Below are 13,709 nucleotides of genomic sequence, written 5' to 3' on the forward strand. Positions count from 1 at the left end.
TTCATTTATACAACAGGTTTATTGAGTGCCTGCTCTCTGTTCTGGGATGTATGTACTGGGACTACATCCAAGAACAAAATAGACTGAGGTTTCTGTTCTCATGGAGTTTACCATGTAGTCAGGGGAGACGAGACAAACTAAATAAGGAAATTATATAGTATATTAGAAAGGGATAGAGTGCTATAGTAATACAGCAGGTAGAAGGGGTGGGGAGTGTTACGGGTGGGAAGCTTGTAATTTTGAACAGGCCTTGTGAAAAAGTAATGTTTGAGCAAAGGCATGAACGAAGCGATAGGGAAAGAACATTGCTGATAGAGGCAGGGGCGAGGGCCAAGGCTATGAGGGGGATTGTGTCTGGTGCTTTGGGGGAGCAGTGAGGAAGCCTGTGTCTGTTTTTGAAGCAGCACTTTTCATAGACACCGTAGGCTTGGGTTGAGCTGGTGGCAGATGATGCCACTGTGTATGTCCCAAGGGAGGAGCCGGTGCTCGGATTCTCAGCTTCGGTTCTAACGCCTCTCTCCCTGTTCTTGCTCTTCCATCTCGGCTCCTCTGTCCCGGTAGCTCCTCCTGTTCCCGAGTGGGCCCAGCAGGAGCTTGGACGCACCACTCCCTGGACGGCGGCTGTTGTGGAGAGGTGGTTTCCCTGCTGTAACCACAGTGGCGCCAGCTCAAATTTGATGGAGTCATTTTGGTAATACATTTTTTTTTCTCTGGGTATTGATTATACATTGATCACATATATGCGTGTGGGTTTGTTGGGGTTTTTTTAATAGACCTTATTTTCTCAGTTACAGTCCAATAATATTAAAAACTAATTATAAACAGCATTTAATGGGTATAGAGTTTCAATTTCACAAGATGAGAAGAATCTGGAGATGGATGGAGGTGATAGTAGTACATGAATATACTTAATACCACTGAACTGTGTACTTAAAGGTGGTTAAAATGATTTTAACCTTTATGTGTATTTTACTACAGTAAAAAAGTTGGGGGGAAATTCATTGCAAAAAAAATGCTCCCTTATGTTATGGATGTCTGAAAATATTTAGTATTAAATTGCAATAAAAATAAAGATAGCAAACTCATAATGCAGCTAAGTTTATACTTAAAGGAAAATTTTTATAGACTTAAGCTATCTTTTAAAGAAGAAAAATTAAAAACCAATTAGCTAAGTGTCCAACAAAGGAAATAATATGAGAGTAAACCCAAGAAATAAAGAAGGCGACAATAAAGAGAAAAAAAAAAGTGAATCAAGTAGAAAGCAGAAATCAACAGAAACAAAAGATGATTCTTGAGATGCCAAATAAGAGTAATCTATAGCAAGATTTTTGAGCAATTTAAAAATAGATATAAATCAATATTACAAATATAAAATATATAGCAAATTCAAAATATTATTAAGAGGTAAGTCAGGGTTTATATTTTTCCATACATATATCCAGTTGTTTGAATACCATTTGTTAAAAGACAGTCTTTCTCATTCAGTTACTGTGGCACCTTTGTTGAAATCATTTGGCCACTATTGTGCAGGTCTATTTCTGGAAAGACTAGTTCAGAAAGTGTTAATACTATATTGTCTTGAGGACTGAAATCAGGTAGTCTGAGTCCTTTTCACTTTGTTCTTTTTTTTTTTTTTTCAGCATTGCTTTGACTATTCTAGATCCTTCACATTTTAATGTGAGCTTTACCATTAATTTCCACAGAGCCTGCTAAGATTTTTGACTGAGAGTGCATTGAGTCTATAGGTTAATTTGGGAAGAACTGATACCTTAATAATGAATCTTCTGATTTATGGACATGGTACAGCTCAAAAAGGCTAAGAACAAAACAAAAGGTGCATCTTCCCCTATGCGATAGCAAAATTTACCATAAAGCTCTAGTGATAAGGAGGGCAGTGTGGTACGAGTGCAAGGATCAACAGAGACCAATGGAACAGCAAGCCCAGGAAGTGACCCACACACATATGGGAGTTTGGCATATGACAATGGCACCATTATAAATTAGAAGAAGAGACTGTCCAGTAAGTAGTGGTGTGATAATTGTCTATCCAGAAGAAAAAAGTAAAAATTGTAAGATGAAAAAACACAGAAGATCAGGCTAGGGTTGGATTTCTTAAGTAAGACATAAAAAATTCAAACCATGAAGGAAACTATATATACACTATAATGAATTTAAAAATTTCTGTGTAATGAAAAAGACGAGTCATAAACCTGGGCAGCTGTAATCCATATACCAGCAAAGGATAGTGTCCAAGTTAGTACAGAGCACCTAAAAACCTAGATAAGCAGTTGGGCAGAGGATGTGAGCAAGCAGTTCTTACAAGGAAGCCCAAGAGCAGCAATTTGGAAAAACACTCAGTTTAGGCAAATGGGAATTAAAACCACAATAAGAAAAAACCCACAATATTCTATTTCATACCTATTAGATTACCAAAAAGTAGTAAGTCTGACAATAGCATGTAGGGACATGAGAACCTTTACATGATAGAAGTGTAAATGGCTACAACCGTTTTAGAGAACAATTTATATTCTTAGGTAAGCAGAAACTTCACACACTCTGACACCAAGCAATCTCACTTCTAGGTGTCTACATTAAGGAAATTTTTGTACAACCTCAAGGAAAGCTATGTTAGAATGTTCTCTCCCAGTCATTAAAAACAAAAATGTGGAAAGAACCAGCTGATCCTCAGCAGGGAAATGGATAAACTATGGTATAGTTATACAATAGAATATTATATATATATATTAGTAAAACTGAATAAACTAGAGCTATTTACATGCACATGAAAGATATGTTAGTACAAACAAAATTGCAAAAGGATGGTGTTGTATGATGCCACATTTTAAAAGAATTTACAACAACATAGCAGTTCATGTTGGTAAATAAGATACACAAATCTAGGAATGCCTCTGGGAAAAAGGGGTGGGAAAAGGTTGGGGCTTTGTGTGTGTCTATAATGATTAATTTTGTTAAAAAAGATCTGAAGCAGATATAGCAAACTGTTAACAAGTATTTAATCTTGGTGGGAGGTACATACTTAACTATTTAATAATGTTTTTTTCTGCTTTTCTATATATTTGAAAGGTTTCTAAATTCTAAACATTAACAGAAAAAAACCTCACCTCTGTTAAAGGAAACATCAACACACTTAGGGAGAATTAGTTTCAGACCTGCTGCAGGTAGGACACTGATATCCCCAGCAGACTCAACTAATGTTGCTATAACTTTCTCCTACTTTTAAATCAGGTGATACCAGGTAATGGAAGCTAGTAAGATACAAACATTCTGAACATTGTGCCATTTTTGTAATTTACTTAGTGACTGATATTTAGCTATATGCAAAAAAGCATTTAATAACTAATCACCTCCCTCAGCCCCACTTCCTCCCCCTCTCAGCAACCCCAAATTAGTTTACTACAGTGTGAAAGAATTATTCACAAGTCATCGTGGTTAACTTTTTTCAGGCAGACCTCATTTTACTATGCATTGCACATATTGTATATTTTACAAACGGAAGGTTTGTGGCAACCCTGTGTGGAGCAAATTTATCGGCACCACTTTCCAATGGCCTTTGCTCACTTAGTGTCTCTCTCATGTTTTGGTAATTCTCACGCTATTGCAAACTTCATTATTATGATTGTTATAGTGATCTGTGGCCGGTGATTACAACTTGCTTAAAGTTCTGATGATGGTTAGCATTTTTTTAGCAATAAAGTATTTTTAAACTAAGGTATGTCCTTCTTTTAGACATAATGCAATTGTACACTTAATAGACTACAGTACAGTGTAAACAGAACTTTTATATGCACTGGGAAACCAAAAGATTCATTTGACTCACTTCACTGCAATATTCTCTATATTGTGGTGATCTAGAACCAAACCTGCAGCGTCTCTGAGGGCTGCCTGTACTCAGTATTGCATCATCTTGTACTTAATAATGTTTGGACACTGAGTGAGAAATAACTGTGGAAGCCCCAAAGTGAAATGGTTGCCCTAATTAGACATGTACCAAAGGACAATGAAGAATCTTATTAATAAAAGTCAGTACTGTATGGTTTGTGAACAGGTAGCTTCTGCCCTGGAGTTTGTTCATGTGATAAATGAGAAGAGGAATCATTTTCTCTCCTGAGAAAATATATTTTTGAAGGCATCTTGCGGGGACATCTCTTGATTAGCTTTTAAAAGGATATTGAATTTTGTTACTGTTTTTAAAGCATTTTGGAAAATCAGAGTTTTAGGTGGACGTCCTGAATTGTTCCAGGTTACTACAGGCTGCCTCATCCGAGAAGGGAGAGCCTTCCAGAACTGAAAGTGAACTAACCCGCTGCCTCTCGGAGCTCTACCAGAGAAAGTCTCTTGAAGAATCCACGGTGTCTCAGCAGGAAGACAGCAGAAAGAAACGTATGCACGTAGGAAGGCTGTTTCTAGAGGCAGCCTTGTGAGACTGTATGTTTTAAAAGATTGACATTCCCTAAAATGAAAGGACAGGTTCTTATTTTTCAAGTTTGAAAATAATTACGTTAATACAGTAGTGATTTTTTAAATTACCCACAATCCTACCTTCTTAATGAGTATACCCCATTTTCATTTTTAGTTATAACAAATTTAAATACAGTGTTGGGTGCTGCTTTAAATGTATTTGCTCACCTGCTATCTTGCCTTTTTACACTTCCACCTCATTGCTTAACAAAAGCTACCAAATTCTTATGTTGTTGAACATTCAGATTGTTTTCAGTTTTGTCATTGTAAATGATTCTGTAGTGTGCATCGTGCATATGATTTATTCTTTGAGTGATTTTCCCCAGCCTAAGGTTCCAGGAACAAGCTACTATATGAAAAAGCAGGAAAAAGTTGCTATCGATGCAGACTGCTAAATTGCTCTTCCAAGAGTTTCATCACAACTCTGACCACTGGGTGATACCAAGATGAGTCTGGCATGTGCCTTATGTAAATACCATCTCATCACATTGAGATGTTTAATCCCTAAGCTTCAGTTAAAAGAAGAGCTCTCACTCTAACGAGTGCTGCAGGTTAAAAGAGATGCAAGAACAACTTAATTTGGATCGTTCTGGAAGGATACACCTCACTTCAGTATTCTTCCACAGAATATTTAATCTGCATTAAAGTAGCTCTTGATTCCACAGAAGTGAAGTTATTTTACTTCTCTTGCCGTGGTGTTTTGGTAGGAGGTGTCCCTCGTACTCCGGTGAGGCAGAAGATGAATACCATGTGCCGTTCCTTAAAGATGTTGAATGTTGCAAGGCTGAACGTCAAGGCGCAGAAGTCGCATCCAGATGGCAGTCCAGGTGCAGCGGGGGAGAGAGGGATCCCAAAGAGAGCCGGCGGAAGAACAGCAGATAAATGGGAAAACAGAGGAAGAACGCTAAGAAGTTCTAAGCCTAAAGGTATTCCTCAATCCCAGAGCATTTTGGTGTCTAAGTCCATGTTGACTCTTTTATAGCCTTATATTTTTATATTTTAATTATATCCCTCAATTATTGAACATTTATTGAATATTTACTATATGCCCCAACGTGTGTTATGGGAAATATAGTAAAAATAATATCATATTCTCAGATTTGTGATCCAGCTACAAAGATAAAAATAATGAATATATATATACAGCTACATATTGACATTATATATCATGTGTACAATGAGCTAATAAAATTAATATGTAAGAGAACCAAGAATCTACAACAGAAAATACTTGCCCATTAAGAAGATGTACCAGGAGTCAAGAAAGGGAAGGTCAGCCAGGGTCAAGACAGGCTGAGCAGGTTTGCAAGGAGCTAGTGGAGCGCAGGCTAGACCCCGAAGACCGAGCAGAGTTCAGGCCGCAGGAGAGTAACAGAGGAGCTTGTCAGACCGGGGCGCGCATTAGCAGTCACGGCGAAGGGCTCTGGCTTGGCCGTAGGACAAGTGCTTGAGGAAGTTCTACACATCCGTGAATGCAGGGAGAGGGAAGGGTGCCTGGGTAACCAGGGCTGGTTGGTGAGGTCTCTCAAAGTTGGGCAGAAGAATTTAGTCCAGTAGCTTTTATTTTCCTATTTGTTCCTTTTCCTTTCTTTTTTTAAAAATTGGATTGTAGTTTGTTTCTCGTTCTTGGGGAACATTCTCAGCTCACACTGACAGTGACAGGCCTGTGGGCAATTGTAAAGATGGCTTATGAACTTCAGGCAGTGGTGGCATGATGTTGCCTTTGAGTTCATTTAAAAATTCTGGAATAAAAGTTTTCTGCTCCTTAAAAGTGTTTTTCCCCATGAAATACCAGGTCCATTGGTGATAATTAGTTCGAGGGAGACAGAACATCTTTAATGAGCTAGTAAAGGCTTTAAAGAATGTGGATGATACATTCAAGGGAGGGCAAAGGTGACAGTGTTAATGTGGTATTAACACAATTTCTGGACTAAATTCTTCCCAGAAATAGACCTGCACCACGGTGGTACATTGATTTTTGACAAAGGTGCCCCAACAACTCAATGGGAAAAGGATAATCTTTGCAAGAAGTGGTGCTGGAACACTGATTATCTTAACGGAAAAAATGAACTTCAGCTGTAACCTGAATCAGTCATTTGAATTTCTGCTCTATTTTTTCATTTCTAATAGTGTTTCTTTATGCCCTTTCTCTCTCTTCTTCAGCTGCACAGTCTTAGATTTCTCTATTTTATTTGGCTTTTCAGTCATTTTTTGTTTCTACTAATCTCTCATTTCTATTTTTTCCTGTTCATTTCTGCTCCTATCTTATTGCCTCATTTATTTTTTGGGTTTACTGTCATGTTATTTCTTGTGTTGGACCCTTAGCTAATTGTTTTTAAATTTTTTCTTCTTTAAAAGATCATTTAAATCTATACATTTTCCTTTAAGTGTAAATTTAACTGCGTTATACTAGTTTGCTATATTCTCTTTCCATTGGTACTTATTTCTAAATATTTTCTGACATCTATAATATTAGGGAGTGTTTTATTTCTATAATTAGTTTTTAATCTTTTTGGCCTGTATGCAGACAGCGTATCTTGTAAGATATTTTTTCTTTAATATTTGCTGAAACTCTGGCTTAATATGTGGTTACATTTTGTTAATATTCCATTTGTACTGAAAAATGTATATTCCCTAATTCTTGGGTATTTGGTTCTATATATGTCTTTTACATCAAGTTTAGTAATGTTTGAATATTCAACATGCTTACTATTTTTTTCTACTTCTTTTATCTGTAACTGAGATGATTGTATTACAGTCTTCAACTGCATGGATTTGTCAAAATTCTCTTGCAGTTCTGCCAAATTTAGCATCAGATATTTTGAGGCTTTCTTGACAGGTGCATATAAATTCAGAATTATTCATATTTTCCCTGTAATTATGTCTTCAGTGAATGAATAATAACTCTGTTCCTAATAAGTCTATGCCTTGAAGTCGGTTTTGCTTGGTGTTAATACAGCTACACTAGCTTCCCGTTGGATAGTGTTTGCCTCAGTCTCTCGCTGTTGCTCTATTTCCAGTGTTTCTTCATCATGTGTTTTGGGTATATCTTTTGTAAACAGCTTAAATTTTTCTTATTCCAGTCTGACAGTATCTCTCTGTTAGCCAGCAAGTGTATTTGTAAAATAAATGTTTGTAATTATGGTTTGCTGATAAGCCTAGGTGTTCTTCAGTGTCTTATTTTTGTTGTTTTTTCCTTTCTAACAGGCCATGGAATCAAGTTTTCTTTATTCTTCTTTTTCCTCTCTGCTAGGTTTGAAGGTTATGCAGTTTCTTTCTTTCTCATTGGTGGTTACCCATACATTTTCAACACATGCACTTGATTTTCAAAGCCTTAAAATTAATCCCTGTCCCTGTACTTTTCCTCCTCAGCACTGCTGACATTTGACACACTGGATAATTGTTGGAAGGCTGTCCTGTGCCCTCTAGGATGTTTAGCGGCATCTCTGGCCTCCGCCCACTAGATGTCAGTAGCACCCTTCCCCTCCCCACCAGTCATGGCAAGCCAGACATAGCCAAATTTCCTCTGGGGGCCAAAAATTCCAGCAGACAACCACGGGTTTACACAATACAATGATTTCAGCTGGATTGATAATTTGACCTTTTTTCCCCCACAGATTTTAAAACTGAGGAGGAGCTACTATCTTTTATACATGAAAATTACCAAAAGACGGTGGCCACAGGAGAAATCATGTATTCATGTGCTCGGAACCTGATCTCAACCATTAAAGCATTCCTAAAATCTAGAGGCACAAAGGAATTAGAAGTAAGAGAGCCTGGGTGGGGTCGTTTGCCATTAATGTGGTTGCTTATTGGTGGGTTTGGTTCATATGTCTCAGAAAGTGTCTATTATGCAGTACATGATTCAAAAATAAGATAAGGACAGGGGTAAGCACATTCCAGAGCTTAGAAGTTGGACACGATGAACCAGTAAGACAGAAATGAAGGAAATGGGCCAGGTGAGGGTAATCACATGTACTCCTTTTCTAAAGAAATCTCCATCGTCAGCAGAGCTGCACAGATAAAGCTGGAAGTGCTTAACTCTGCTGCACTTCAGAGTCACCTATGACATTTCTTTAAAATGCTGGTGCCGGGCTATCTCCAGACCAACTAAAACAGATCCCTGGGGGGTTGGGATCTGGGCATCTACACTTTTAAAAAGATGGCTAGATGACGATTATCACAGGAAGAATTGCAAACCATTGTTTTAAGAGAGTTCGAATCTGCAGGCTTGTTGTATCCATGCCCTTTGCTCTAAAATACTTTTTTACCATGTTCTTTTTTTTAAGATATACAAAAGAATATTCATTTCACTATTTTTCATTTAAATAAAGGAAGGGGAAATTTGTAAGGGAATGTATTTCCCTTCTTAGAGCATTAGTTTGCTGTGAAAGAGAGAAGTAAGTAACTTAATATTCTATGAAATCATTTTGTATTTTCAGATGAACTGTCTGAATCAAGTAAAAAATACCCTCTTAAAAACTAGCAAAAATCTTCGACAGAATCTAGGGAAAACACTAGATAAAGAAGATAACATCAGAGAGTACGTAACTGCCTTTTTTTTTCCTTTAACTGTTACCCCAAAACAGAGCTCCAAGCTTTGCTTGTGTCATTGTTAAAACAGATTGTCCATTGCTCAAAGAGGCTTTTGTAGCTGGTTCTTCTTGATGTCCTGGTGTGTAGTTTGACCCACCCGTTTACCTAATAACCATATTGTCATTCAGAGAAGACAGCAGCTCTTCTTTTGAGTTGTTTTTTATATAGATAGATATATGCTTAAAGAAGGAGCTTTAGTTCAGTAGCACTCAGAGTAGATATGACCACATATTTTTTTCTTTCAAGGTGCCAGCTTCAGGTATTTCTTCGTTTGGAGATGTGTCTGCAGTGCCCTTCAATACATGAAAGTACAGATAATATGGAACAATTAGTGGAGGAGGCAAGTATAGAGCTTAGTGCCCCTGAAAACATGCCATAGATGCCCTCAGCTTCCCTGCAGAGGGCATGCGATCATCTTCTAAAATCTTCTTCAGGTGACCGATTGGCTGCGCATGATATGTTTAACTGAGGATTCAGCATACTTAGCAAAGTTTCTGGAGGAAATTTTGGGATTGTAAGTTTTACTCTAAAATAATTTTACCAAGAACTGCATATGGTATTGTCTCAGAACTTGGGAATCATAAGGACTATTTCTCATGCCGGGTGAGGGAAGACTAGAGAGGGTGGAACGTTGACTGCTGCATGTTTAACCAGCCTATTGGTTATCAACTCTGTCCCAAAGGTATATCAGCTCTATCCCAAAGACACTTGGAAGTCTTTACAACAGCCTAGGGTCTGTGATTCCTCAGAAGCTGGCTGGTGTCCTTCCTACAGATTTTTTCAGCGATGACTCCTTGACACAAGACAGCAAATCACCCCTTCTTTCCGTGCCTCTTATGTCAAGTGCTCATAAATCAGTGTCGGGTGGCACTGAATCTGATCAGCTAGAGGAGCTACGGACCAGATCAGCTAAGAAGAGAAGGTGGGAGCTCAAGAATCAAAGGAATTACTTGGACTGTTATAGTTCTGAAAAAGGGCATGTTTAAACCATAGTCCAATTGTCTTTGTTTACAATTTGTTAAATTAATAGTTATCCTTATGTGTGAATCACAGAAGCCAGTTTTTGGAGTTCCTAAAAGGAGCATCTGACACTTGTATCATGGGGAACATGTACTTTGTAAATATGGTCCATAGCGCCCTTCTTGACTGCCCACATGGGGGTCTCCAGGAAAGCTTTTGTGAGATAAGCTTAGAATTTCAGCTTACTTTAAGTTTTCCTTGGTGCTTTTCATTATTCATAACTAGTTGAATTTATAGTAGTGATTTTTAGAAATTCTAGGGTTGAGTTGTTTTGCTCTAAATTCAGGCCAACACTAAGATAACTTTTATTTAAATAGCATTTTATTTTAAACTGTAGTTCTGTTCTAATTTAACTACTTGTAATCTCTGTTGAATGTGTGTTGACTGTTTCTTTCTATTTTTAAAAGGAAAAATGCATTAATAAGACATAAAAGCATTGCAGAAGTTTCACAGAATCTTCGACAAATTGAAATTCCCAAAGTGTCCAAGAGAGCTACAAAAAATGTAAGTCATGATGAAAATTAGGCTTGGGGTGGATTAATGATTGTGCATTGAGCATTGACCCCCCTATACAGAATTTTATTGTTGTTAACAACCATTTGATCAATAAATATGAGAGAGACCCTCACACACACACACACAATATATATATATATATATATATATATACACACACACTTCCAATTGTAAAATAAATAAGTAACCGGGATGTAATGTATAGCATAAGGAATATAGTCAAGATATTGTAACAACTTGGTATGGTGATAGCTGGTACCTAGAATTATCATGTATATAAATGTTGAATCACTGTGTTGTACACCTGAAACTAATGTAATACTGTGTGTCAACTACCCTTCAATAAAAAATAATTATCTAAAAAAAAAAAAAAATGTAAGTCATTTCCAAGAGACAAGAAATGGCACACCAAGTTGTTGCCTCCAGCTTGAATTGACACAATACATAAGATTGAAAAGCAGTGTCTTACTTTTAGGAAATGGACATTGGAAGATACAGAAATCAAATCAGATGTTTTTATGTATGTGTATACAACTGTAATCCAAGGAATAAAGAAACACAAGTTTGTTAAAGATTAGCCATTTTACCCAGAAGAATGACAGGTGATATAAAGAAAAACAGCAAGTCAAAGTTAGGAATGACTAAGTTAATTCAAAATCTTTAACATAGATAAGAAAACTTGTAAAATAATAGCTAACATAAGCAAAGAGACAACTGAAAAATAACATATATCATATAAGGACTTTGGCTGCATATGAGAAAGTACTTTTCAGTACCTGTGTTTTTCTTTGAAAACAATTTTTTTGTTTTAAGAGCTGTCGTGACGCTAGGTGGTGATTGTTTTTCTATTGCAGTAGATGTAAGGACTTAAGCAAGGTATTTACTACTTGCGAACAAAAAAAACCCAGGCAGGGTCTAGTTAGTAGAATTACTTAGTAATTCTGAGTAGAATTGGTGTCTTGCTAGGGAAAGATGAGCAACAAAGAATGCATTGAAACTTCTGAACTGCATGAACTGATTAAAGCTAAAATTCTGTAAGAACTAGCTTTAGAAGCATTATCATTACAATAGTGGTTTGTTCTGTTTCCAAAGATTTATAGTAACGATCCTGTGGAATTGGAAGTGAGATTTTTTTTAAGAGTTATTGGTGTTCACTTTCTTAATATGCCTTCATAAGTATAAGTGAATATGATGCAAATCTTAGATATCTTGGCATCTTGATGGGAGAGTGTGAAATCCAGGAGTGGGCGGCCAGAGCATGTCAGACCAGACCTCCTCTCTCACTACATTTTATAATGATTTAGTCTTTTCCAGCACTCCTTTTTGAAAGTTATGTTTTAGATTATTTATGCTTTTAAGACCAGATTTACTGAGACTACGACTCAATTTTAATTTTAATTAATAAACAACATCGTTTCTTAAGTCTCTGCTCTTAGGAAGTAGTTCATTCTTCAGTTACACTGGCAAAATGGAAAAAAACAAATCTTTAAAAACAGTTTCATTGTTTAGATGCATCTGGATTTTAGACTCTTGAATCCTTTATTATAAATAGCAAATAAATAGCAGTTTAACACAGAGAAGTTCCATCCTCTAATTATTTCATATGGGTTTTCTCTTTTTTTAGATAATTATTTTTTATTGAAGGGTAGTTGACACACAGTATTACATTAGTTTCAGGTGTACAACACAGTGATTCAACATTTATATACATGATAATTCTAGGTACCAGCTATCACCATACCAAGTTGTTACAATATCTTGACTATATTCCTTATGCTATACATTACATCATGGTTACTTATTTATTTTACAATTGGAAGTGTGTATATATATATATATATATATATATTTTGTGTGTGTGAGGGCATCTCTCATATTTATTGATCAAATGGTTGTTAACAACAATAAAATTCTGTATAGGGGGGTCAATGCTCAATGCACAATCATTAATCCACCCCAAGCCTAATTTTTTCTCTTATTTTTTTGTCATAAAAGGTATACATGACCATCACTAAAAAATTGAAATCATATAAAGTTAAAAGTTACAGTGCCCCTTCTCCATCCACCCTTCAGAAGTGATCACTGATGCCAACTTACTGTGTTTATTCCCAGGCCCTTTTCTGTATGTAACCACCGCACACACCAAAGACTCAAACATGTGTGTTCTACACACACACATGTACATAAGCTTACAAATGGTTAGCCTACTATACTTACTATTTTTTTTTTTTTCCTTTTCCCTATCGCGGACCTCTCTTACACGTTAGTGTATCTAGGCCTTCCTTCCTTCCCTGTTCTTACAGGTCTTCCTAATTCTTGTAATGTCTGCAGTGGATGGATGTACCATAATTTATGTGGAACTGCAAAAATCAAAGGGCTTCATGTGGAATTTTTATTTTTATTTTAAATGAATGCTGATGTTCTCCCCTTTCAGGAGCACACTTGCCCTGCTCTTCAGCAACCTGCACTCCCAGTGAAAGATGCAGTACAAGGTATGCTGTTTTCTCAGTGTGTGCATTTGTGGGCTAGAGTGACAAGTTTATTTTGATTGTATGGATTTAAGCAGCTGCTTAGAACTATACATTACAGGTTTGTATGGCTGCTGGTTAATGAAATATGTCCAAATACCATGTGCTGGGAGAAGAAGATACTCACATGGTCTCAAAATGCTGCCTTCTGCAAAATAACTGGCTTGAAATCTTTTCTTTTTTTAAAGCCATTATCGTGAAAGCCAAAAAAAAGAGAGGCAGCAAAACTGGTTTAGATGAAAGAAGTTTAAGTTCTTACTAAAGTTAAGGCCCAAGCAAGAAGCTGTTGAGGCAATGAGAAAAACGGGAAGGTGGATCCTATGCCAGCTGATACGCCCTTGGTCCCAGGAGGCACGCGCTGGGGGACAGGGAACTAGAGACATGTGATGTCTGCGGCTTATGACCACAGTGTAGGGAGTAGGAAACTATAAACAGAGAGAGAGAATTGGGGAGGGGGTGGTTAATGATGACTATATTTACTGCATTATTCTTTGAAATTTCCTGTAGACGTTACACTTTTCAAAAACTTGGGAAAAACAAAGTAAATAAAAGCTGGCTGTCAGGCCATAA

The 13,709-nt window shown here is 36.9% G+C and overlaps 1 protein-coding gene across 1 annotated transcript in view; it reads left to right on the forward strand.

Annotated features, from left to right (window-relative positions):
- TICRR (TOPBP1 interacting checkpoint and replication regulator) overlaps positions 1-13,709 on the forward strand; it is a 34,797-nt gene that overhangs the window by 8,667 nt on the left and 12,421 nt on the right. The window contains exons 5-14 of the mRNA XM_036931857.2: positions 562-691; positions 4,262-4,401; positions 5,187-5,405; positions 8,097-8,245; positions 8,922-9,022; positions 9,322-9,415; positions 9,510-9,589; positions 9,758-9,997; positions 10,503-10,599; positions 13,046-13,103. Of these exons, the coding sequence (XP_036787752.2) occupies positions 562-691; positions 4,262-4,401; positions 5,187-5,405; positions 8,097-8,245; positions 8,922-9,022; positions 9,322-9,415; positions 9,510-9,589; positions 9,758-9,997; positions 10,503-10,599; positions 13,046-13,103 (1,308 nt within the window). The remainder of the gene's footprint in view (positions 1-561; positions 692-4,261; positions 4,402-5,186; positions 5,406-8,096; positions 8,246-8,921; positions 9,023-9,321; positions 9,416-9,509; positions 9,590-9,757; positions 9,998-10,502; positions 10,600-13,045; positions 13,104-13,709) is intronic.

Source organism: Manis pentadactyla, chromosome 18, assembly GCF_030020395.1.
Source record: "Manis pentadactyla isolate mManPen7 chromosome 18, mManPen7.hap1, whole genome shotgun sequence".
Taxonomy (NCBI): domain Eukaryota; kingdom Metazoa; phylum Chordata; class Mammalia; order Pholidota; family Manidae; genus Manis; species Manis pentadactyla.